Source organism: Lampetra planeri, chromosome 3, assembly GCF_965212315.1.
Source record: "Lampetra planeri chromosome 3, kcLamPlan1.2.h2, whole genome shotgun sequence".
Lineage (NCBI taxonomy): Eukaryota > Metazoa > Chordata > Hyperoartia > Petromyzontiformes > Petromyzontidae > Lampetra > Lampetra planeri.
This window is the reverse complement of record NC_136109.1, coordinates 27,622,998-27,647,256: the sequence shown is the minus strand read 5'-3', so window position 1 is coordinate 27,647,256 and position 24,259 is coordinate 27,622,998. Positions and strand designations below refer to the sequence as shown.

Below are 24,259 nucleotides of genomic sequence, written 5' to 3'. Positions count from 1 at the left end.
TTCTCTTTAACTGGAGCCGGTGTTTTGTTCACTAATATATATAGGTCTGCAGTGACTGTCGAGAAACATGAACTACTGCCTATTTGGCAATTTAACATGGGAGCCTACTGAGCGAGGGCAGGTATCAATTATTAATGGTAAAAAAAAATGTTGCAATACCATGATGTCAGTAACCGAGATCTCCTCTGAAACTTAATATAAGACTTCGCTTGACAGCAGTAGCCACCTCTACAGGCTTTCTTGGAACACTAAAAAAAAATTGTCTTTACGATTACGTTGAGTCGGACTAATGTGTCTTGAGCGATTCTGAAATTTAATTTGCATATGCAATACTTCCATGGGTTTTATTTTTTATTTCATCTTTTTGGAAGAGATGGAACGAAAAGGACGGTCTGCACTTGAAAAGATGACTTGCGGGCCACAGAGAGCCGCATGTAAGAATATAAATTCCACGTAGTTTATGGAATTCTCTGCCTTGAGAAAATAAACTCCGCCATCTATTATGCTGTCTGCTCTTAATAAAACATTCTTCCAACATCTTCTGAAGAAAAAAACACAACCCACCCTGCCTTAAAATATATTTTTGAGCAGTAAGAAAATAAATTGCTTTGAATGTTAGATCGCCTACCTACATAGGAACAGCTTTTTTATCTTCTGCATACTCAATTATTTGAATAAATTAAGCACCTCTGGTTTAGAAAGAGAATACCATGTAACCAATGGTGGTCTAATGGCTTAGCCACGTGGTGGTGGCGGCTATGCACGTGTGTAAGCCGTCACTCTGGTTGCGAGGGTTGGTGACTCACACAGATGTGTGAATCTTGTGTGCGTCCAGGTGCCATACTCTGGCTTGCCAGGAAAATGGAGCACAGCAACTGTGAATTCCTCCTGTTCCATCTCTATGGGATAGAGTGTTGCCCTCTAGCACTCGTGGGTTTTCTGCTAATGCTCTGGTTTCCTCCCACATGTAAACAATCATGAATTGGCTGATCACACCTTAATATATGGAGAACTGCAGAGCTCGGGGGAGAATTAGTGCCGGCTCACCACCTGGCTGCCTTTCTTGCAGCTCTAGAATCCTTCTTTGTCTTCCAGAGTGAGCGCATTACAAGTTCAAATTATTTTCATTATTAATAGCTTCATGCAGTCCCATGATTATACTTCTCGACTGTTGTGGCTGCCTCACACTGTGATTGTACCACACCATGCCGTCTATAGTTTGTTACGTCTGTGTGTGTGTGTGTGTGTTCCACGTGGGGAGGTCGACTCAGCCTCAAATGAGTACCTGGTGCAGTGTGTAAACATCGCCACAAGTAAGACAATGGCACCCGGGTGTGGTGCTGGCCACCCACCCCCTCGTGTGCCGTGCCGGCCTTCATAGGTGCTTCTAGCTAACAGCACTTGCCCCAACAGCCTGTTAAGGCTATATGGGGGATGTTTGTCTTTTTGTTTCACATCTCTCCACTTTTTTGTTCAATCCACTGCACAGCGACAAATCTGTCTTCTGGCCACCGAACCTGAAGACGTGCATTATAATTTCAGAGACCTTAAAGAGCAGGGCGGTGTTTGTGCCCGTGTGGTCTTGCTCCTGTGCGCTAATGTCTGGCACTCCTTATCCACCTCGCAGCGAACTCTGCACACTCTCATCACACGCACCGGGGACATTAGCGCAGCTAATCCCATTCCTGGTGACGCACAAAAATCCCTGGCTTACGGGCGATAAAAGAAGACATTGTCCTATTAGGGGCTCTTTTTGTGTGCGTGCGTGTGAAAGGCACTGATTGCTAGTTATGCGTGCTCATCTGCACAACATTTCCAGAAATGGATAATTGTAAATAATTGGATCATTATGGACACTATGTAAATTACTCAGCATTCACTTGAAAGGTACAAGTCCTTTTTAAAAAAAAATAATACTGAAATTCGAACAAAAAGTTTGTTCAAAATAACACGGTTGAATGGTGTCCTGCTATACCAGAGATCTCACGCCACCGTTGGCCCGTGTGGACCGTCATGCCACGCTGCGACTCATCGGTGCTATCAAGGTCAGAATCAGAATATATGAATTGAATGGAAGAATCCGATGACCTTTGAAGCTCTTTTTCGCAGATGAAGGTGCCGTCCGCAACGGTCCACTCAGTACGTTGTTTGTTGTCCTTCCCCCACACCTCCGATTGGCACGTACGGTGCGAAAGAAGTTCAGCATACATACGTAAAGAACTGCGTCTGCATTGCCGATCCCACCCGTTGTCTGCCTGGCTTTGACCTTCCATGCCGGTCACAGGCCTTGCTCAACACCTAAGGCCAACGTGACCACGAACCAACTCTGTGGATGTGCTCAGCGACAGGCAGACCGTGTCACGGTGTCACATCGTCGATGAGTGTTCCCTGACTGGACTCGGAACGGTGGACGTAGGGCCGCTCACTCCACGCTGCCGATGAAGTGGCTGTCACCTTGCTCGGCAATACAAGTTATAAGAGACAATTATAAATGTTATTGTTAACGTGGTGAATTGGCACTAGTCTCAGTCTGAGATCCTGTGTCTGATGCCCATATACCCAATTGAGAGAAATCCATATGTATCCGCCACGCCCACACCGAGTTTATTTAAGTGAAGATCTCATCAAGACAGAATTTTACTTTTCCAGGGAGACCCTGAGCGCAAACTATTCACGTACTGCACAAAGTGCCACAGTTCTGGAAAATGAACAAGATCATAAAAGTCCAAATGAAAAAAAAAAACTGCCTTTTTCATCAAACCAACTTAGCAATAAGCATAAGGAACAAAAATAAAACACAGAACCTTTCAGCTGTGTGTTTCACGCGCATGAATCGCAAAGGTTCAGTGCTCTGATGCAGCACAAACCCTTGACTAGCTCTTGGGGTACAATGCGCTCCGGATTCACGCAGCGTTCAAACGCGACTGCATCGACGGTCGCTCCACAAACGTGGACCCGGCGCATCTCTCAGGAGCAGTGAGTGTGGTGCTCTCGGTCTGTACGTATGTATGTATGTCGAGCTTCTTTCGTACCGTACCTAGCCAACCGTGCTAATTCGGAGGTGCGGGGGAGGGGGCAACAGCAAGAGCTCCGTTTCTTCCACGTCTGTGCAAAAAGTCCTTCGTTAAATAAATTGCCAGTTGCGCTCGCTACCAAATTTTTTCAAGCTCTAACGGTTTTTAATCGGCAAATACGGTGCACAACCCCTCAGCCTCATGTTCATGCTTGGAGGAGTGCGATCTAATAGTTGGCCGTTCATTAGCGATGTACCAATTCTCCCCTCCGCCCGCCCTCCACCACCTCCCCCCGTCCTCCAACACCCGCCCCCACCCCCCCCGGCCTGCCCCCCCCACCACCGGCTATTCGATTCGTCATCACGATTAAAATGAAGAATCAATTCGCTTGTCAAACATTGCGGTGGGTATTGCAACCTCTTAGCGGCTGCATTGTCCACTTGAACCCCATTGTCTCGTGAGCTACTGGGTGAATGCCTCCCGCCACGCTGTGCCGTTCATGAGGGTGTGTTTGACCATACTTCACCATGCTGGCCACCCACACCCAAACCCACCCACACCCACCCACACCCACCCACACCAACACCCACCCACACCCACCCACACCCACCCACACCCACACCCACCCACACCCACACCCACCCACCCACCCACACCCACCCACACCCACACACCCACCCACACCCACACCCACCCACCCACACCCACCCACACCCACCCACACCCACCCACACCCACACACACCCACACACACCCACCCACACCCACCCAGAAGCGGTTCAGATATCACGCGAGACCGATGTTAGCTGTAGTTAGGAATCAAACTCATGTGGCTTGTTTTAAATGCAGTGCGCTAATATCTCTGTCACCACTACCCCTGCCTCCCCTCCATGCACGTATAGATGTATTCTTCTTACACATGCTATTTGATGCACGTGTCCTTAGCGTACGAATCAATATTAATCAATACATCGATGCGTCGTTAAGTCCCAGTTGTTAATTGATACTAACTGCAGGGACACTGCGAGTAGTAGTTCCGTGGTATCCCCTTCTGGTTTGTTCCCTAACGTGCGGTTGGTATTTTTTGTGGTGCGCGGAGGGTCACACAAATTGAGAGAATCGCTTTGTCCTTGACATCAAAAAATGTGATTTGGATGAAGTGAAGGCTAAACGCACACACACAATGTTGTATTACATAACATATCAAGAATGTGCTGCGAGTTATGGATAAATAGACCTGCCAAACAACTCGGCAGACAAACTTTTACTTAGAACAAACCCCCCGCCACCCCCATCGAAGTACTGTAGAATTCTTCTAATTTGGCATTGCTTCAATTGTTATGCTCAGTGATCCTCACTGTGAGCATCTATTATTACGTATCGTTTACGCAAATTGTCTTGAAGCGAAATTCTATCGGTAAGTTTAGGTGGCGGACAGTAATACACAAGCGAGACGGATCAAAGCGAGAAACAATGCAAATGGGATGGCAAAAAAGGTGACGGTAATCTATTTCCGAATTGAATTGCGACTCCTGAGTCATGCCAATTCATCGCATCGCTAGGGCGTGTGTGGATTGTCACGTGCCGAGTTAATCCCGTCAAGTGAAAGCGATGTCCTGTTCAAATGAGCATTGAGCCAGTGCTCGGCTCCTGTTTACAGCCCTGAGCCAGTGGTGGAAATTCCACGTTCCTTTGGCGAGGCCGAGTTTGTCTCCCCAAAGGACAAATCGCATCACGGTTGGTGGAAGTTGGTTGCTATGTTTACGCAAACAAGTGTTTTTACTTGAGGCCTTCTCCACGTTTAAATCCGCGGTAAAACGTGCATACGACGTTGTACACCATGGGTAAGAGGCCGCCTGTAATCACCGCGTTGCGTAGAGTCATCGCTGTTTTCAAAATGGGCCCTCTGTGAGATCGATGGGCGCCGCTGTGCCGCTGTTTGTGGAGCCGCGTGACCTCTCGGATAGCTCGCCGCTGCGTGCGTATCTCCGTGCGTGTCTCCGTGCGTGTCTCCGTGCGTGTCTCCGTGCGTGTCTTCGTACGTGTCTCCGTGCGTGTCTCCGTGCGTGTCTCCGTGCGTGTCTCCGTGCGTGTCCCCGTGGCACACGTGCTGTTTGGGCAGGATGTAATAAACATGATGGCCTACAAGGGTTTGCCCTCTGTCCTTGCTGGCTTCCTTGGGACCAGCCCAGCAGAAGAAATTAATTTTCAGGGGTCACGTGCCTGGAGTATTTTGGTTTATTTATGGCTCTTTTTATTGACTATTCATTTAGCAATACGGCATTCCAATTCGGTTTTTTATGGGGTTTTTTTCTTTATACGAGTACAATATATGCATATTTGAATTGTTTATTAAATCAAGATTGTGACGTTGCGACGCGAAAAGGATTTTACGAAACATTCTCAAATTGTCAACTGCTGCCCTCCGATTAGCACGTTTGGCTACGTACGGTACGAAATAAGTTCCACATACATACATACAATGTCAACAAAATGCAATTCATATTTGGTATCAGGTGGCCTGTTGAAGGCAGCACATGAAGCAGGTTGTTGTCCTATTTAGTACGCGCAGGCAGTGTGATTGTTTCTCAGTGGGTGCGATCATCTCTATTTTGAGAGTGTTCTTTTTGAACGCTCTAAATGGATACTTGTACCAAGTTGTTGTGAAGTCTTCAGTCGGTCACCCAGAATACATTCAGTTGCAGCAGTGTGCTGGCACATGCGATTGGAAGGTTGCGAGTTCAACTCCCGGTTGGGGTGTTGGCTCAACCCATAAACCCTTCCAAGGTCGATAAAATAGGACCAAATGCCGCGCAAGTCAACAATGGTTGTCTGATGCCTAAATTTGCCTCCGCCATAGGAATGTTGAATTTCCACCACTAAAGAAGGGCTGTAAACTGGTGATTAGCACCTCCTCTAATGCTCATTTTGGGCAGGAGATTACTTTCGAGTTTAACTGTTTTTAATAAACATTCGGTTACGATAATTTATACACGTGTCCCACTTATTTATACATTCCGACAGACCTTCAAACGGATGAATAAGACTAATACGTGGACATGATGTCTTTGTAAAAGCTATGAGCTAGCTGCCGCGGATGAAAGTTAAGCTTCTATCTCTTATAATTCTCACATTTGCACACTGCCGGTTCAGTCCGATTATCCACATAAAAGCATTAAAGCGTGATAATGTAATGTGCAATTATGCAAAAGCGTAGGACAATGCCTTTCTCAAATAAGTCATTTTTGAAATAATCCATTTGTTTTTAGCTGAATGGTTCAAACACCCGAGGCATTAATAACGTTGAGCTCCCTGTTGTTTTGTCCCGCCTTGCCAAAGCAGATATGAAAAATTAAAATGAATTTTTTGTTGCCTTAAAAAAAATTCTTATCCTCTTGGCATTACCTATGCCAAAATAAAACCTAAACCTAGAGAGTGCGGGGTAGCGTGCTCTGGGCTGTCGTTAGCATTATTAATCAATTCTGTTTGCACAGGGTCCCTGTCTGTACTTACTGTTTAGCCGCTGTGGCGATTAACAAACAAGCGGACGACTGTGGCAAGGAGATGAGTGTGACAAAGTCATTGGAACAACTCTGCAATCTGGCTGCCGTGCAGCCTCTCTGGCAGACATACCACTTTACAATATCAGATTTTCATCTTCAGTATTCCCCCCCCCCCTTGCCCCCCCTCTCTTTGTTTCCCTTTTCATATATTTTCCCTTCGACCTCCGAGATCTCTATGCCTGAACAACATTCCATTACCTGCTCCTGTTTGCTTTGTGTTCCCCCCAGCTACTCCGGCCTTTACGATTTCCCTCCCCACCCACCCCTGTCCCCCTTCCCCCCTCACCTTGGATGTGGTGTTCCGTGTACCTTCGCCCTGTGGCTGGGCGGTTTGCGCCATTGACGTCAAGGAGCTGATTTCATAAAACCCATAAAACATTCTGGACTATGATGCAACCGTTAGCGACGGGCTTAAATGCAAAGGCAGGGCTATGAGAGGAGAGCGAGCGTGCGCAGCCCAACCTGTGTTGAATGAACGCAGCGGGTTTTTATCTCTCCCCAAAGACAGAGATCCCCAGTATAGCCTTAACAGACTGTTGTGGCAAGTGCTGTTAGCGAGCACCTATGAAGGCCGGCATGGCACACGAGGGGGTGGGTGGCCAACACCACCTACGGCCGCATTTGTCTCCCAAGCGGCGTTGATTGCACACCACACCAGGTACTCATTTGAGGCTGAGTCGACCCAGGGGAGGCCCAGGACCGGTTCAGATAATGGTTGCAATATTTAGAACGACAGTCTTTATCTTCTTATACTGTCCTGATGGTCCGTTAGTACAACCTCGCCTTCAATCGCTCTTTTTTGTTTTCCAATTTCGTAGATTTATACGGCAATGCAAGATTGCGATGCTAATTGGTAATTTGGGCCCTCGTGTGGTGGATGCTTTTACCGTTCAAATTTTGGTCTTCGTGGAATTGTCTGCTGGTGCCATCTCCATTCTGTTTACATAGCAGGACTCTCTCAAATTGTTTGTGTCGTTTCACAAATAATCAATGTGGCGTGATATGCTCCACAATCAAATTAATATGTCATAGCCCTAACCAGATTGAAAGCAGTCCTGCGCTACTGAAATAGTTTTGTATTAATTGTTGATTTTAATTCGTTTGTATTGAAGTGGAAGTTATTAGAATATTATTCAATTGAGGACTGACCTCTAAGCTGGAAGCAGCAATTACATTTTGAGGAGAGTGAACAATATTAGATTACTTTTGTTTTTTTTATAATGATGTGCTTCTTGTTGATTTTTTTTCTCTCCAAGATTTAAACAGACGCCTCCCTTGCACAATCGAGCACTCATCTTTGTTGGCGAGGTTGCATTCTCCAGAGCAGAGCCACTGTTTACTTGGCACAAATTGGTGCTAATTTTATCAACCCCAGAAGGATCATGGGACAAGTCATCTTCCAACCATGATTAAACCCAGTTTTGGAGCCAAGCAATCCGCTATGGTGCCAATCAGCCGGATTTAATTAAATGTGTTCGAAACAGTTTAATAGCGACATTTCAAAGCGCTAATTTCTATAAAATGTATCTGCTACCACTCGGGAACACTAACACAGATTTATGGAGTTGTTCCCTGTCAAAAACGTTGCCTGCATATTGCAGACTGAGCACCCACCAAAGCCCGCATCCATTGAGAGGGCTGAGCTTGCCAGAGGAAAGTGTGCGGCAGATGGTGATGAGATACAATGAATAGAAACCTCATTATTTGGACAATACCTCCGCTTTGTGGATTAGTATAAGTCTGCAGCAAGTGCACTGTGGTGTCGGCAAACTTGTACATGTGTTCCTGATGACCCCGAGTGCACACAGTGTATGACCGGTAATCTTTTAATCAGAGATCTGGAAGGCAAATGTTTTGTTTCCGTGATTATCATCATGTCCTTTACTGAAGCACGGGAGCGCTCGTTGAGAGTCAATATTTATGTCTTGTTTACCAGACTTGCTGTCGGAGTCGCCGGGTCCGAGAGAGTTATATTATTTATTCCTACAATTAATGTTTTAATGCGTTATCGTCAGGTCCGGCTATGATTAATGTATATGACAAATTGTGTTTGTGCGTGTTTTCGGTATAATTTTTCATACTTGGTTGTTTTTGTAATTATCAATTTATTTTGTTGTTACAGTTGAACGGCCACATGCAGATGATAGGACTATGCAATTCTTCAGACGTGAACCAGTACGTATGCAAGCACGGTTAATCATAATCAAAATAGCGGCACATTTTTAAAATTGGTTGCACACACATTACAATAAAGTGGAGAGAAAAATAATATCGAGTTGGTGTACATCCCGAAATGTCCTTTGACATTGTAGTTTTATGATTAAGTTTATCCAACAATACTTTTTGTCCAAGGTGCAGCCCTGTAATGTCTTGCTCGCACGCCTGCTGGCGAGAAGTGCCTCCACTAGAGGGTATTTGGCCTACTCTTTCACACTGGCGAGACATTTTTGAACATGTGGGAGTACATACACTTTATCCCACCACACCTGATCTGGCCCATCAGCTAACTGTGGTGAACCCACTTATACTCCTGGGTGGACAGAGTGGTGGGCAATGGAGGTGGGGGCGTTTGAATGAACTTGACAATTTTTTTTTACTTTCTGTATTGGGAGATCTAACCTGTTTGCTTGTTTGATTTATGCACACACATCGTCCGTAATTGTTGCAGAAAACCGAACATCATGAAACAGAAAAATGCGTTCCCGCCAAACTTCATCCACTCGCTGGACTCCACACACATGATGCTGACGGCCCTTTACTGCTACAGGTGCGTCGTGGGTTAAAATACTAGCAGAGAGAGAGAGCGCATTTCCCTTAAGTGTTTCCAGAGCACTCACTCAAACCTCCTGAAACATCCAAGAGTCACAGGAAAAGGTTCAAACACATTATACGTAAGCTTGCGGACCCATCGGCCCAGTGGTATGAAATTGCGGCAGTGCCGTGTGCTGTATTGTGTTTAAAAGTGCGGCTTAGCAAAGTAGATGTTATGAAGCGGCAAACTTATTCTTGAAAGTGCCACAAATCATCCCTGCATACAACCTGTGTTTGTATCTGTATGTATGTGTGGGGAGTGGTCGTGTAGTGGTTAGCGTGCTGTGCTATGAACACGGCAACCCAAGTTCGATTTCCGCTCACGGTCAAAAGCAGTGACGATTATCTGAATCAGTCCTGGGCCTCCCCTAGGTTGGCTCAGCCTCAAATAAGTACCTGGTGCGGTGTGTAAACATCGCCACTCGGGAGACAAAGGCGGCTGGGCGTGGTGCTGGCCACCCACCCTCTCGTGTTCCGTGCCGGCCTTCATAGGTGCTGCTACTCGCTAACAGCACTTGCCCCAACAGACTGTTAAGGCTACACGGGGATCTTTGTCTTCGATTTTTTTTTTGCTCGTAATCACGGTTGCTGAGCACAAGGGCCCAAGGGACAAAAACATTAAGCGACCAGCAACAAACGGCATTGTTCAAGAAGTTGTAATGGATAAGAGTTGATACGTTTCTGGAATTGAGCAAGGTGCTACGAATTTGGGATGGCGTTCCAAAAGTTGAGCAATGTGAGGGAAGAAGCGGAGAACAAGAAGCATTGTGACCTCCAGTGTCTGGTGGTTGAACACAGTACGGATTAGACGTGAACGTGTGGATGGGTGTGTATGAAGAGTGGCGATTTAGAGGTCCGTGCAGTGCACGCTGATCTCAACTATAACCCGAGTTCGATTCCTGGCCGTCCATTGCATAGGGAATACTGAGGCGTACAGAAGGAGATGCCTAAATAGTCTTAGTGGGTGAGATTTTGTTCGCAGAGATGTCAGATGTATGTATGTATAACTTCTTTCGCACTGTGCGTAGCCAAGCGTGCTTATCAGAGGTGCGGTGAAGGACAAAAAAACCTAAACACAAAAATCATTTTGAAAGAAATGAAACTAACTGTGATGCAATGAGTCGATTGCAACCAAGTAATTCCATCTTCACAATCCATCATCTGACATCTCTGACCAACAGATCTCACCTTCCAGGACAGGCTCTCTGTAAAACCTCAACATATTTCAGCAAGGCCAGCCAGCCAAAACGTTAAGATCTTCTTCTCCTCTCGATGTCGGTGCGAACAAAAATAAACGGCTGACATTTTTATTTAACCCGCTATTTTACGAATTATTTCAAGGCAGCAGCAACTGAATGAATAAAACGTGAGATGTGCGTCTCATGCGTTGCGTGTCTCTTTGTGCACACGTTTATTGATCCGCGTGGCCTCTGCAGGGAGGGCTTATCTTTTGCCTCTGTCCACGACTGCTTCTGGACACACGCTGCCACAGTGGATATCATGAACAGGGTAAGAGCAGCCACGTGATCACCCAGCGGGGTAGAGTGTAGCGCACGGAGCGCCCTTCCCTGCAGGCCTCCCCTCGTCGGCTTGCGCGAATCGCCCCGGCGAGTAGACCGCCGGGGAACCCGCTGTTCCCAGAAACAATTTCACTTGTGCGTGTCTGGGCGAACGAGATGTGCTCGTATTATATTTCTCAAGGTGCCTCTAACCGCATGGCGCAGAATGGACATTAAAACAACAATTGGGGGGGGGGTATAAATATTCCTGCGGAATAACACATTAAAATTCATGATCGGCGAACAGATTTAGCGGTAATGAATGGAATGCAAAGTAAGGGAATCAAGATGTATGTATTCTTCTCGGAATCTGAGAGAATAAACAAAAGGGCACTGGTGTGTCCCGATCGAATGGAAATCAGGAAAAATCGTACGACCGCGATGTGGCAGGGTTCCCAGCAGGTGAAGGGTGCACTTGTTCCCCCTCCGCCCCCCCCCCCAGCCCCCGCACCCCCAACCACCACCACCACCTGCGCCCCACGTGCAGAACCTTGTGTTGACTTTCATTCGTGCGTGTGCTGTAGGTGTGCCGTGAGCAATTTGTGGCGCTGCACAGTCAACCCATCCTGGAGGATCTGTCCTCTTTCCTCATCAGCAAGTACAGCGTTTTTGCCCCGTGAGTCTCGGGGGTGCTGCTCGATGCCCCCCCCCCCTCCTACTCCCCCGCCACAGGCCTGCCGCCCCGCTGTTCCCACACCTTGGGGCGATCGTGCCCGTCTGTATCTAACAGGCTTCTCCGTGCGGTGTTCTGTTGACGTGCCTTGACATGTCACCGGAGGTATAATGATAGGGTGTTTCATTTTCACCTAGTTCTTTGGGACACTGGGTTCAAAACATCGCATAAGGGATGTGTACTTTGAGATCTGTAACAGCAGCCAGAAAAGAGGGGAAAAGATAACTTTCATCCCTTATGCGGATGTCCTATTTTTTGTTGGAAGTGTTACGATGCGTTGCTTGTGCGTCCAGATTTTCAGGAAATTTTATTTGGAAATGCTGATATTCAAATGCGATGTAAATTTCAGAATGTGATTGTGATGATTTATCGTTGCGTGTTTTTTCTTCACATTCGGTTTGTCACAAGGCACGTTCGTATTCTTTTCCCGACCCCACACCTCCTCTGCTTTAGGGCGAGCCGGAGAAAAAAGGCATCTGCAGAGTTCAAACATCTGATGGATTTTCTGACGCTGATCCCTCAAAAGGGTATGCAATTTGCACATCCGTCCGCATTTGCATAGCATGTGCAAATGAACATTTCAATGCATTTGACTACGTTCAAATTGTAATCACAAATCAAAAAGATAATTGAGCTGAAAATTTCCGTGACTTTGATGTTTGCCAAATCAAGTTCCAGATATAATTTTTTGTTGTTGCATTTCAAAAGAAAAGTTGCAAATGAATCGGAACACAATTGTTTAGTGAGATTGTAAATATTGTGGATTTGCTCTCCAACGCACCAGTGTGCTGTACTAGTAACGCATTGGCATGTCCTGTTTACGTGACGAACCTTACTAATTGGCTCTCGGGTTTAACACCTTTATATTTACACGATCTAACCCAAAAAAACTTGTATTGTGCATGATATTGGTCGCTAGAGCCTACGTGCTAAACTGCTGCATTGCATTCCACGCTTCGCTTGCTTATTTTACCCTACGCTGCACGCTGTGGCCCCTGACCAAATAAAGTTTTAAAGTAAACGTTGAACATTTTACGTGATTAAACGGGGTTTATATTTTTGTTTAAACGCTGCAAGAAGCTCGGCAGCATCGTGTCGATTTTGACGACACAACGCTCAGGCATAGAATAACATAACAGGCTCAATGCAGACTCGTACAATGATGGACTTGCGAATACGGCGGCGCAACGAATTCCGTTTTGACCGTCAGAAAGGTCGACGCTTATCTTGTCTTTAATACGCGGCCTTTTTGATCGTTAAGCGCCAATTTAGTGCATCTCGCGCGTCACACCGCTGCAGGGGCGCTTTGTTGGGCGGCCAAAAAAAGGAACTAAAAAATGCGGTGAGATTAGATGCCGGGGACTCGCTGTCATTCGCTGGAGAGGCTCGCTGATCAACCGTCTGCCTAATCAGATTGCGTGCCTGGGCAGAAACCGGTTTATCAGAGTCACATCCGATGCACTGGGCTGTCGAGATGGATAACAAAAAGGGGACATCTAAATGGCAATCTTTGGAGCAATCATAATGTATGGTTTCGATAACTGCACATGCCCACTGTTGGTTCTTCATGGTATGTAGGTATGCCATATAATTATATCAATTTATAACCATTTATCTTTGCCTTTATTGCTGTGTGCAGCAGAGTTTAATGACCAGTTAAAAAAAAACGTTTTCAAATCAACAGTCCTTTTGTATTTGCGAGGAATATGACTTGTGGACCTGCGGTTGATTTTCTGCACTATTGGTCTCCTTGTGTGTTGTCTTGGTGGAATGCTTTGAATGCCTTCAGCCGGTGGGGGTTTTTGTGTTTTGCAGGCGAGTTCAACCTGGAGGAAGTGCGAGACTCAACTTATTTTTTCAGCTGAAGTGACCCCCGAGGACTTCTAGAGGGCAAAACGAATCCTCCCCCTCCCTCTCCACGGCTGGACTCTGGTGTGAGCTGGCTCGTGATCCCACCTGGCAAGGCGTAGTCCTTGAGGAACGTCATCATAACCAGGATGGGGGGGGGGCTGCCGTTACGGCAGATGGATTTCACATCGAGTGGCTGTGCCTTTATTCGAATATATTTAAACGACTTTTTTTTGCAATTGTTTTTTATTGTGGGACAACAGAAGAAGTTTGAAGATGATACTCTTAGTTTTTTTCTGTAAAGTCACGTAGGTAAAATAATAAATAATAGATTTATTATTATGATTTATTAATTGATTTATTTTCATTTTATTTTATAATTTTTTATCTACGCGACTTTACCGAAAAAACCTAGGAGTATGAATCCTTGCAGTCACGAAAGCTTCAAATCCGAAGATGATGTTTCATGTCTGAGCTCTTAAGCCTTTTTTTTCTGGCTGATGCTTTTGGCAATTACAAATGCTCAATAATAAATGCCGGGGCCATTCATTTTGGATCCTGGCTTATTCATCTCTCGGCTCATTTAGATATCAGGTGTGCGTCGTTCTGTCTGCGCAGACAAACGAGAAGGCTTCACTCAACGCAGGTAAACACGGTCGTCGGTGACCAATTCATGTCTCCTGCAGGTTTCGGTGGATCAATAATTATTTGGCTCAAGCAACTTCTTGCCCTTGGTAGTTTATTGGGGTGGTGAAGTATTTTTTTTGTCTTCCTAAATTCATAGTCCTATCAATTTTCTAAATACATTGTCAAACAAACGGAAAAAAAACCCCGTGAAATATTAAATTTTTCCTGCCTAAGTGGAAATCAATGCTTTGGCCAAGAGACCTTTTCGGATCGATGAATCATCACGACAATGTTGCATCAAGGTCATCATGTCGTGGCTTCACACCCTTTGGTGGTCATTGGCAGACCAAAGCCAGATGTTGATTGACATGTGTCCTGAAGCTTCACTGAGGCAATGTTATTAAAAGCATTCAGACTTACAAATGGTCCACCTGTAAGTGGTTTCAAAAAAGAAATTGTCATATTTCTGCAAAGCCAATAAATGGACATATTAAAGTCTTTTTGGTTTTATTAATTGACTTTCTGAAGCTGCAATAATTCGCTGCATATTCAAATGTGCATTTGTGTGTGTATGTTATTTATACTCATGTTCTCTCTTTTAGAATATGTAAATACATGACTATGTTTTATATTGAATTGTACATAATGCTGTACCATTGGTTTTATACAATGCATTGTCTTGGTAGCAATCGCAAAGATATTACTTTATCAACGCATTACCAGTTTACTTGCATTTCCCATGGAAGGTGACCTTGTTTGGTGTGTCGCGGTGGAAGTCTGCTGTCAGAGACGAATTGTAACAAGTGCGATAGTTGTGGCAAATTTTCTGTAATTTCGTGACGCCTGCCAAGGAAGCCGATCCTAATCCCGGCATGCATTGCCACGATGCCACAGGAAGCCTTCACTGCTTCAAGTTGTCGACCACACGAACTGATTTGTGCGCTGCTTGTACAGAGAATCGTCTATGCACTAAATAAAGTACCAACATTGTTTTGTACAAATGTTTGATTTGAGCAACTGTGTGATATATTCCCACTTTGCACCATTAAATTAACTCGACGATTGGATAAGATTATTGTGCGTATTACAGTTTGTCATTTCTTTATATACGCCGCATTAAATATTTTTTTACCGGTTTTATCCTTGCATAAACTATTACACATCTGCCTTGCACACACTTCACAGTACTAACAAATAATATATCGGTACACTAAAATTTATGCCACGTAATTTTTTATCATTTTAGTTTCGGTCGTTTCTCATTTTTTGGGGATACAGAGTCTCGGCATTTTTTCACTCATAAGTTTAAGTGCATCGTTGCGATTGCTTTTCACGAGATCATTTGAGGTGTGAAGGACATTTAAAGGGACATCGCCACGTGTGAAGTGGCACTAACTCTGACAAGTGGCCGTGTGGTGTAAAACTAAGGGTCAGTACTTGCATGGCAACTCGGATTTAAATAGCACGCAAGTACACGGGTAACAGGTCTCAGAGATGTCCATGTATTGAGTCAAATTACGATTATAGCAGCGGTTTGTTCAGCAATTGAAGCGTTCTTGTTTCATAATCTGATCGGCAGACGCGGTCAAAGACCTGTTCGGAGAATGATTTTTCTCGTTAATGTGATTTAATGCACTTCCCTCCGTTATTCACTTTTCCGTGGCTGTTTAAATATTTAATTCAATTTGGGGAGAAACCCCCCCCCTGGCTAGAACACTGGCTCTGGTAACATTTCATTTCCCCATTGTAAAGTCTCTTATATGCTTACCTGCCATAATTAAAGAAAACTGTGGGGAGTGGGGGGGTCCTGATAGACATGTGTGCAACACTTTCTAATGTTGTATTTATGTCTGTTCTCTGTGGCTTTGCTGCATTGTACTTGAGCACACACAAAGCGTTAAGTGCAGCTCATTACTGAGGGCAGTAACTTGTAGAGTACAACATGGGATGCTTTTTGATTACACGCATTTAACAATGGACTAGACATGTCAAAATGTATTTATTTTTACCTAAAATACATCTTTCCGACTAATGTCGCGACAGATTGATTAAACCCGACCCTTTTGAGGTCAAAGAGTTTCAACTCCTGATAATGATTTGAACTTGTAATGTTCAGCTCAGTTTTCACTCGCTCTTGGGGAGAGAGAACGACGCGGATGCAGAGGGGGGGGGACCACTAAGTAGGAAGGCGGCAGCCAGTCGCTACCAACAATTGTCCAAGCTCTGCCCCTCTATATATGTTAAGATGTTTTCAGCCAATGAATGGAGTATTAACATGCGGTTTGAAACCGGAGCGCCTGGATAAAAAAAAAAACCCCACGCGTGCAAGAGCACAACACTATTCTATACAGATGGAACAGATGGAGATTAGTCCACATTTAGCTCGACCGCCTTCACTTGGCATAGCCGGGGTGTGGCACCTTGACACCCACCCACCGTCGCCTCCACAGTGCTGGATTAGAGGCATGCGCACACCAACCGCACGGTTAATGTCTTTGTAGGAACAACGAGCAGTCAGTCGACTCCTGGACACCTGAACGGTCACGTGGAATCGGAATTGTTGAAAGGGTTGCTATTGGGATGGGGAAGCTTGCCGAATGACGTTTTGTCCGTGGCGTTTCGTGCACAAAGTAATCGTTGGCAATTAAGAGAGGGCGCTTAACAGAGGTGGGGGGTGGGCGCGTGAAGGTTGCCACCCCCCCCCTAAAAATGTAGCTCATCCTCAAAGAAGCCATCAATAAATTGTAATATTTCCACTGCGTGTATATAGACTTTATATAGCAAACCAGCGAAATTATCGACTGAAAAGTTAGTAAATTGATGCCCTCCCCCACCCACCCAAATTCCATTTTGGGCATTTCTTAAGAAAAATTGTTTTTGTGGCGTCGCGATTGCACGGACGCTAATTCATGTTTATTGGCAAGTACAACTGCGATCTAAGTCATAGGGATAATACATTAAAAACGTGAACTCTCAGCGTTTAAGAAGTCACCACGGCGTCGCTACGTGCCCCACATGCACAAAGGGGGCCGCCGCGGCTCGGGTTTCATCGTATTCGTGGCAGCAGCGAGTGGCCAGCGGCTCTTTGATCATCCTGCCTCTGGCTGGCGCAAGCGGGTACGCAAGATCATCGCGCACGACCAACATGCTCGACCCCCCTCCGCCCCCGAGTTCGCCGTGCCAGTAGACGGATGAACATTGCAGACACCCAATTTGGCTTCCGTTGAGGCTTTTGATGAAGACCACGTGGGCAAATTCTGCTGACACTCCCGCGGGGGGCAGCGTGCGGCGCGTGCGTGGTCTAGATAGAGGGGGGCAGCTTCTCGGTGTCTCACAATAGCGGCCGTCTCTGCGCTCACGGGTCCCAGGGAGGGGGAGACATCCGCGTCGCGAGCCTAAATAACAACAACACTTTGCTCTTGTTTGCTTAACCAAATTGGCAGAGTTAATGAGGGCGGTTTTTTTTGCCTCGAAATGTCTCGGACTTTTAATTGCATTCTTGTCTTTGTTTTGTTTTAATTTGTGGCCAGTGATGCACGTGAGTGTGATGCGGCGGTGGAGTTGCTGTGAGCGAACTGTCCTGTGAACCCGCCCATCCGAGTTCGATTCCCGGCCACGGCGAACGCCACTGGCGAGAGTCATCCGAATGGTTCTTACCCCCCCCACACACACCTCCCACTTTCACCAACCCGCGCTAACCAGCGTGGTGAAGTATGACCAAACAGCCTCCATAATCGACATTCGGCAGTGGCGCTCATCCAGCAGTGAAATTGACAAAATGGCCTGTGACTATAATTGGTGGAGTCTGGCAATGATTCAATTATTATCATTGCCGTAAGTGACATTTAATTGTGTTTACAATAGATTGTATGCAGACCCAGTGGCGTTTTGTTAAATAGTTGAGAGTGAGGTCCACAAAGTGATTGCACTGTGTTTGTACATGCCATGCCAGCGGTGATAAAATAAATTAGTCTTCCGTGGTCAGGGAGAAGACATTTGGGAGGCCGATCTGGCGCTGAGCATACATTGTGACTGGTGCCGCATTGCACACACGGCTTGGCACTTGCGTGGTCTGTCCTGTTTCACTCCGGTGTGTGTGTTTTTGGAGGTATACCGCGTGTCATTCAGCATGGATGTCCGACGTTTCAGTTCGGTGCTTCTTGAGTAGCTGAACTACTTCAGCAGCAGCATTATCCTTATTTCTAGATTTGAAGCTTTCGTGACTGCAAGGAATCATCTTCTCAGGTTTTTTACTTTCTACGTGACTTTACCGAAAAAACCTGAGAAGATTATCCTTATTCTTTGGGTCTTTCGGTAAAGCCACGTAGATAGAAAAAAGAATAGAAATATCACGACGTTTCGATCGCAACGCAAGAAATCGTCATCAGGTGAATTTTTTTTCACCTGATGACGTTTGTTTGCGGGTTTTTTTACCTGCTGACGATTGCTATCGTTGCAATCGAAACGTTGTGATAATTTGATTATTTTTTCTATCTACGTGGCTTTGCCGAAAGACCCAAAGAATATGAATTCCTGCAGTCACGAAAGCTTTAAGTCAAGTATCATCCTTGTCCACGAGGACAAATTCTCATTTGGTCGAAAGAGGCTCCACACAGCACGTGGGACGAAGAATGGGTTAGACAAGAAATCACGCCGAACCACACTCGGTAACAACCCCCCATGATTCACGCCATCGGAGACCTAAAAACACACGCACGCACACGGCCAGCACAGCAAGAAGATACACACGGCGTGCGGGAACGGCGCGGCGTGAGCGCAGGGGATTGAAAGACGCGAAGCACGCAGCGGTCCCGGGGACGTGATGAGGAATCAGTGGGTTATCTGAGCTTGGGCACGAATGTTTTAATTAAACCCTCCCCACCAGAGTGGACACCACGCGTTTCATGGGAGGCGAGCAGGTGGACGAGACAAAAGCCGCGCTGGTAAAAGAGGCGCGCGGGGCATATTCGTGCGACGAAGAGATTAGTGAGAGTGCTCTGCGGAGGGCAGGAGAGGCTTTAGTTTAAGGGGCCGCTTTGGAGGGTCTGGGGCAAAGGTGACCTGCCGTGCCGGGGAGGGGGTGGCTTGATTAATGTGTACGTGCAGGCTCGCGTGCGTGAGAGTGCTTTTCCCATTCATGCCGGGAGTGGGGTTTTTTTTTCCTTCCATATCGGTGGCGAGAAAACCTCCGGGTTCGGTGTCAATGAGCGCAGCGCTTACCCTGCCGTTGTCTGGTTTTTGGTTCGTGAAAAGCGCCCGTTACTCTAATGCAGAGATTGCCCCTTACCGAGTCGCACCCAATGGATATCGACGTTTAAAAAAAAAACGCGCGCGTGAACTCTCCGCTGTGCGGGCCACTTGTTGAAGTGCATCCCCTGTGTTTCCCCGCAGCTCGCAGCTCACAGGGCACTTTTTCCCATCGAACCCGAAACCACAATTGCCGACTAAGCCGACACGTGGGCACGGGCTGTCCTTCGCGCGAGGTTTTTGAAGACCCCCCAATAGTTTCAAAGGTGAATCTATTGGGACGAAAAACACTGCAGAAATCAATGTGTATTGAATGATGGAAGAGCAAAGTACACCCTGAATGCCCCTTTCGCTGATTGCGAGATAGGTCCTGATTTTTAGATAAAGCCCCGTTGATTGCACGATGCCGTTTCTCCGAGCCTCTTCTCTGCAAGCTGATAACTGGTTCATCGTTTGTTCGATGTGTCGCTTGGTATGTGTTCATCCGCAGAGCGTGGTGAACACCAGGAATGTTGACGGTGAGTTTTGGGTTTCACGGTGAAGTTTCTTGCCCTATTGATTTGGTCATATTCATCATCGTCAGCCATCCATGGTCTAACAACTGCTGGATGAAGGCCTCCCCAAACCATTGCTGTCCTTCACTGTCTCACAATACAACAGCAGAGATCCTGCGCACAAGACAATCTCATGGCTCCATGTTCACGGCCGGACCGTCCTCTTGGGTGTATTTTCTCCCTTGGCTGCCACTCTGTTGTACATATTCACCACCGGTCTTGAGAAAGAGCCAACGCATAAGATCCCCGAGTTTAATCCTCCACGAAGTTCATGGTCCACCCAAAACCGCATCTGCACAAACCATGGCAGATGCGGATACCTGATGCACAAATTTAAAATTAGAAACTCTCCAGTCGCGTGCGACTGTGGTCATCCAGAACAGACCGTACAACGTGGAACAACGCAATGCCTGATCCACAAATACATCACAGCGACGATACACTCTGCTACTCCTGACGCGGTTGTCTCTGCCTTGACCACCTGAATGTGAAATTGTGGCCGTTGTTCTGCATCTACATTCAGCAGCCTTACGAAAGAAGACCAGCGGCCGTCATCCGTTATAGTCACGTGTCCAGTCCAAGGCCACGTTACAGTCAATACGGTCTGTATTGTTCCCTGATCCACGTGTCCCTCTCCCCGTCTCTGGAATTAAAGCATGCACCTCTCCGTGCTTCTATGCACAATGTTTAGCTTTTGTTAAAATGTTCTTTGTTAGTGGCCATGTTTTCCGATCCATATGTCAGAGCAGGTCATACATTCCTTCAGCACGGTGGTATGTTTGCAATGTTTTTTTTTTATCAAGTTACAAAAGCATACGAACCTGCTCTCGCTTTGCTTTATTTCCCAGTTTGTGTCGTGCTCCAATCTCTGAAATTGAATGACGTTTGTTGCAATTGAACTAATTACACAACATTACCCAAACTGGAAATTATAAACTAAATTCAACTGCATCATAACTTGCAATTTTAATATGCTTAGAGTGCAATACCGTTTTTTTCTTCACAGTATGTTCCATAACATTGCAATTCGTAAAATAATATATACAGTCAAATCTAATAGATGCAGGGGGTTTAAAGCTTGTAGAAAATGTATTATTATTGGACATTGAAATTAGACGCACGCTCAGACGTATCACTTCTTTACCATCAACTTGTTTTTTGAATAAAGCATAAATTACTAAAAACTCAACGCATTAAGTCAATGACACTGCTCTAAAATGAACAAAAAAAACAACCCATGCAAATGTGGCGACGTTTTAGGAAATGGCCCACATTTGTAGCAGATATATATCATCTCTGACTTCATGCCGTTCACTTTCATAAACGCGAACAGCAAAATGTACTGCCATTTATCTCCGCAATCTGTGCATAATAGCCGGCTGGCAAATTAATTATTTTAAACAAGCCGCAACGGAAGCCTAAAAAATAGAAATAAAAAATAATTAAAAAGTAAATAAATCATTAAGGTTCCACGTGTCTTGAGCACAGCCTCACTTTTATGGAGGTAAAAGTAATAATGAGCTTTTTGCCTCTACCCCGCATATTATGCTCTGCAACATTTGAATTTCCGCTTGGAAGTACACCCACCCACCCACCCCGTATATCGTGTCTGCTGGCGACGCTGATTAATGCTCTAATCCGCCCGTGGGTTTAAGTGCGTGTCTGAAACCCAGCCCTCGGCCAGGCTGGGAGTGCTGATGGGGGCTTTGAGGAGAGAAGGGCCACACACGGGTATGTGAGAGAAGGGTCAGACACACACACGTGTGTGTACCTTCCACCCTGCCATCGTTGCTGGGAGGGTGAGTACTGAAGCCAGCGAGAGAGAGAGAGGAGGGTTGCTTGGTTGGTTGGCCAGCTGGGGTCCGGTTTTAGGGTCACCCATTTTGCTGATAGAGGTCACCATCGTGTCTGCCTGGAAGGAAATCATCGGAAGAGGCGAAACGATGTGTTTGCTTCAGAAGGGTAGGATGGCGCCCAGCCCAGCTGGGTCAATCAATTATTTACACAATCAATTATTTTCATAATTGATTATCCTACCGATTATTGGTTACTCAACAAATCGGACTAATCGAATGAAATGAATATAGTTGGGGAGGAGAGGATAACCGGCTCACCTCTTCCAATGTGTGTCGCTGGACGGGAGGCAATGGGCGGGGCTTGCTGATGTCATCAGCTGGGTCACAATGGGTGTGGCTTGCAGAGGGTTACCAGCCTTCGGGAAGCGGGGTGGGGGGTGGTTGGACTGGCTTTCGTTTATTAAATGGAACTGAGTAATCGATCATAAAAAAAGTAGTTTACAATTTTCAGTCTACAAAAATACTAATATATTTTTTATTTTACCAGGTAAGGTCCACTGAGCTATATAGATCTTATTTCAGAAGCCACCTGACCACAGATGATAGCTCAACAAAATGGCTTATCACGTGAAAATGTATAACAACTACATACTCTAAACGCACGTTTCTAAAGTTGGAGGCAAACACCAGACGACCCGGAGAAAAAATCCATGTGAGAACATGAAAACTCAAATATACAGCAGGCGTCAGGGTCGGGATCGAACCCACGACCTCCTGCATACCAGGCGAGGTCGTTGACATCTCGTCAGTCTATTCGGTAACCGACATTTCATTTGCGAATCGTGGCAGCTCTTGCGGCTAATCGTGTCACCTACGAGTTCACACACACACACACTGCCCAGCTGCCTCTGCAAAGTGCAAACGACATACCCACGTGTGTTTTTGCTGACACTTTTTGTGTCCACATGGAGGCAAATTAAAAAGTAAACTCTTAAAAAAGAAGGCTTTTTCGATGTCCAAAAACGTGGTCTGAGAATTATTGGCTATGCAGCTTATAATAATTGATGTTCTCCTGTCAAAAGCATTTTATTACTGCCCAATTTCTTAGAAATACATATGGACGTTTAATATATTTTCGCGGATGCTTAAATCGTCGTAATTTAACATTGTTTCCAAACTTTTGGTGTCAGCAGAACCAAATGCACAAGATTCGTAAAATAATATTAAAGAGTGTGGTTTACCCACAGTCGTTATCTTGTACAATGTGAGGATGTTAACATAAGGTGATTTTGGCTTAAACTAAATTATTGGCTTAAATTTATTTTGAACACCTCCCTCACATTGCTCTAAAATAATCCACTCACCTCTGTCATTATCCCATCTTCCTCCCCCATCGTACCTCACGCCCCAATTTAATTTCAATTCTGCAACGGGACTGTTATCTTCGTAAAGTGTTGCCGAGTTTGCATTTAATTGTGGCTGGTTTGACCGTTAATCGCGACTGCATGCTTGTGCGCCAGGCCCAGTTAAAAAGCTATTCTCCAAGATAACTTTCTCCAGTTTGTTTGCATTAATTTCCTCTATTATATCGACACAGTTGTTATCAGAACAAGTAACCAACGTTGAATCACAGGCTTGAATATCAAAGTGTATATTATAGCACAAAGGAGATTTGGATATTTATTATTGAATGATTTCAAAGACTGTCAATTGCAACCGTTTCACGTTTGCTGCATAAAACGATTGTAAGGCAGCTGCATGAGCCGTCATGGATACTGTCTAACGAAGACAAAGATCCCCGCCCCGTATAGTCTGAACAGGCTGTTGGGGCACGTGCTGTAGGCGAGCACCTATGAAGGTCGGCACGGTACGCGAGGGGGTGGTGGTGTGTCCAGCACCACGCCCGGCCGCTTTTGTCTCTCGAGTGGCGATGTTTAAATACCGCACCAGGTACTAATTTGAGGCTGAGTCGGCCTAGGGGAGGCCCAGGAGCGGTGCAGTTAATCGTCACTGGTGATGGCCGTGAGCGAGAATTGAACTTCGATCACCAGGTTTGTAGCGCAGTGAGGCTAACCGCTACACTACCGCTCCCCACATACTATAACAAAGATCCCCCGTATAGCCTTAGGGGCCGTCCATAAATGACGTCACGCGATTTTGGACGATTTTGACCCCCCCCCCCTCTTCGTCACACGACGTCACAAAAAGTCAGACCCCCCCCTCAAATATGACGTCACAAAGCTCTGCCCCCCCCCAAAACCATATTTCCATTTTAAAAATATAACATGCTTCAAATCGCTTTTAACTATTGTCATTGTAGTGCGTATTTAATGTGGCGCTGCACTCTGACGTTGTAGGAGTGTTGTTATAACAGTTAGTGTTGTTATGAAAAAAATATATCTATTTATTTATTTAAAGTTGCGCATTTTGATGTGACGTCACATTTCTCAACCCCCCCCCCCCTCGTCACACATCGTCACACATCGTCACAAATGTCTGAACCCCCCCCCCTAGGTGCGTGACGTCATTTACGGACGGCCCCTTAACAGACTGTTGGGGCAAGTGCC

At 45.8% G+C, this 24,259-nt stretch overlaps 1 protein-coding gene across 2 annotated transcripts in view; it reads left to right on the top strand.

Moving 5' to 3' along the window:
• POLRMT (RNA polymerase mitochondrial) overlaps positions 1-15,170 on the top strand; it is a 68,224-nt gene extending 53,054 nt beyond the window's left edge. The window contains exons 20-26 of one of the 2 annotated variants that reach the window (XR_013585057.1): positions 1,979-2,045; positions 8,700-8,752; positions 9,246-9,344; positions 10,825-10,897; positions 11,472-11,563; positions 12,074-12,147; positions 13,436-15,170. Coding sequence is in view for 1 of the 2 variants with exons in the window: in XM_078592533.1 (XP_078448659.1) it covers positions 8,700-8,752; positions 9,246-9,344; positions 10,825-10,897; positions 11,472-11,563; positions 12,074-12,147; positions 13,436-13,485 (441 nt within the window). In the remaining variant the exon portion in view is untranslated. The remainder of the gene's footprint in view (positions 1-1,978; positions 2,046-8,699; positions 8,753-9,245; positions 9,345-10,824; positions 10,898-11,471; positions 11,564-12,073; positions 12,148-13,435) is intronic. The other variant, XM_078592533.1, reaches the window with a different exon arrangement.
• The last annotated feature ends 9,089 nt before the right edge of the window (positions 15,171-24,259 follow it).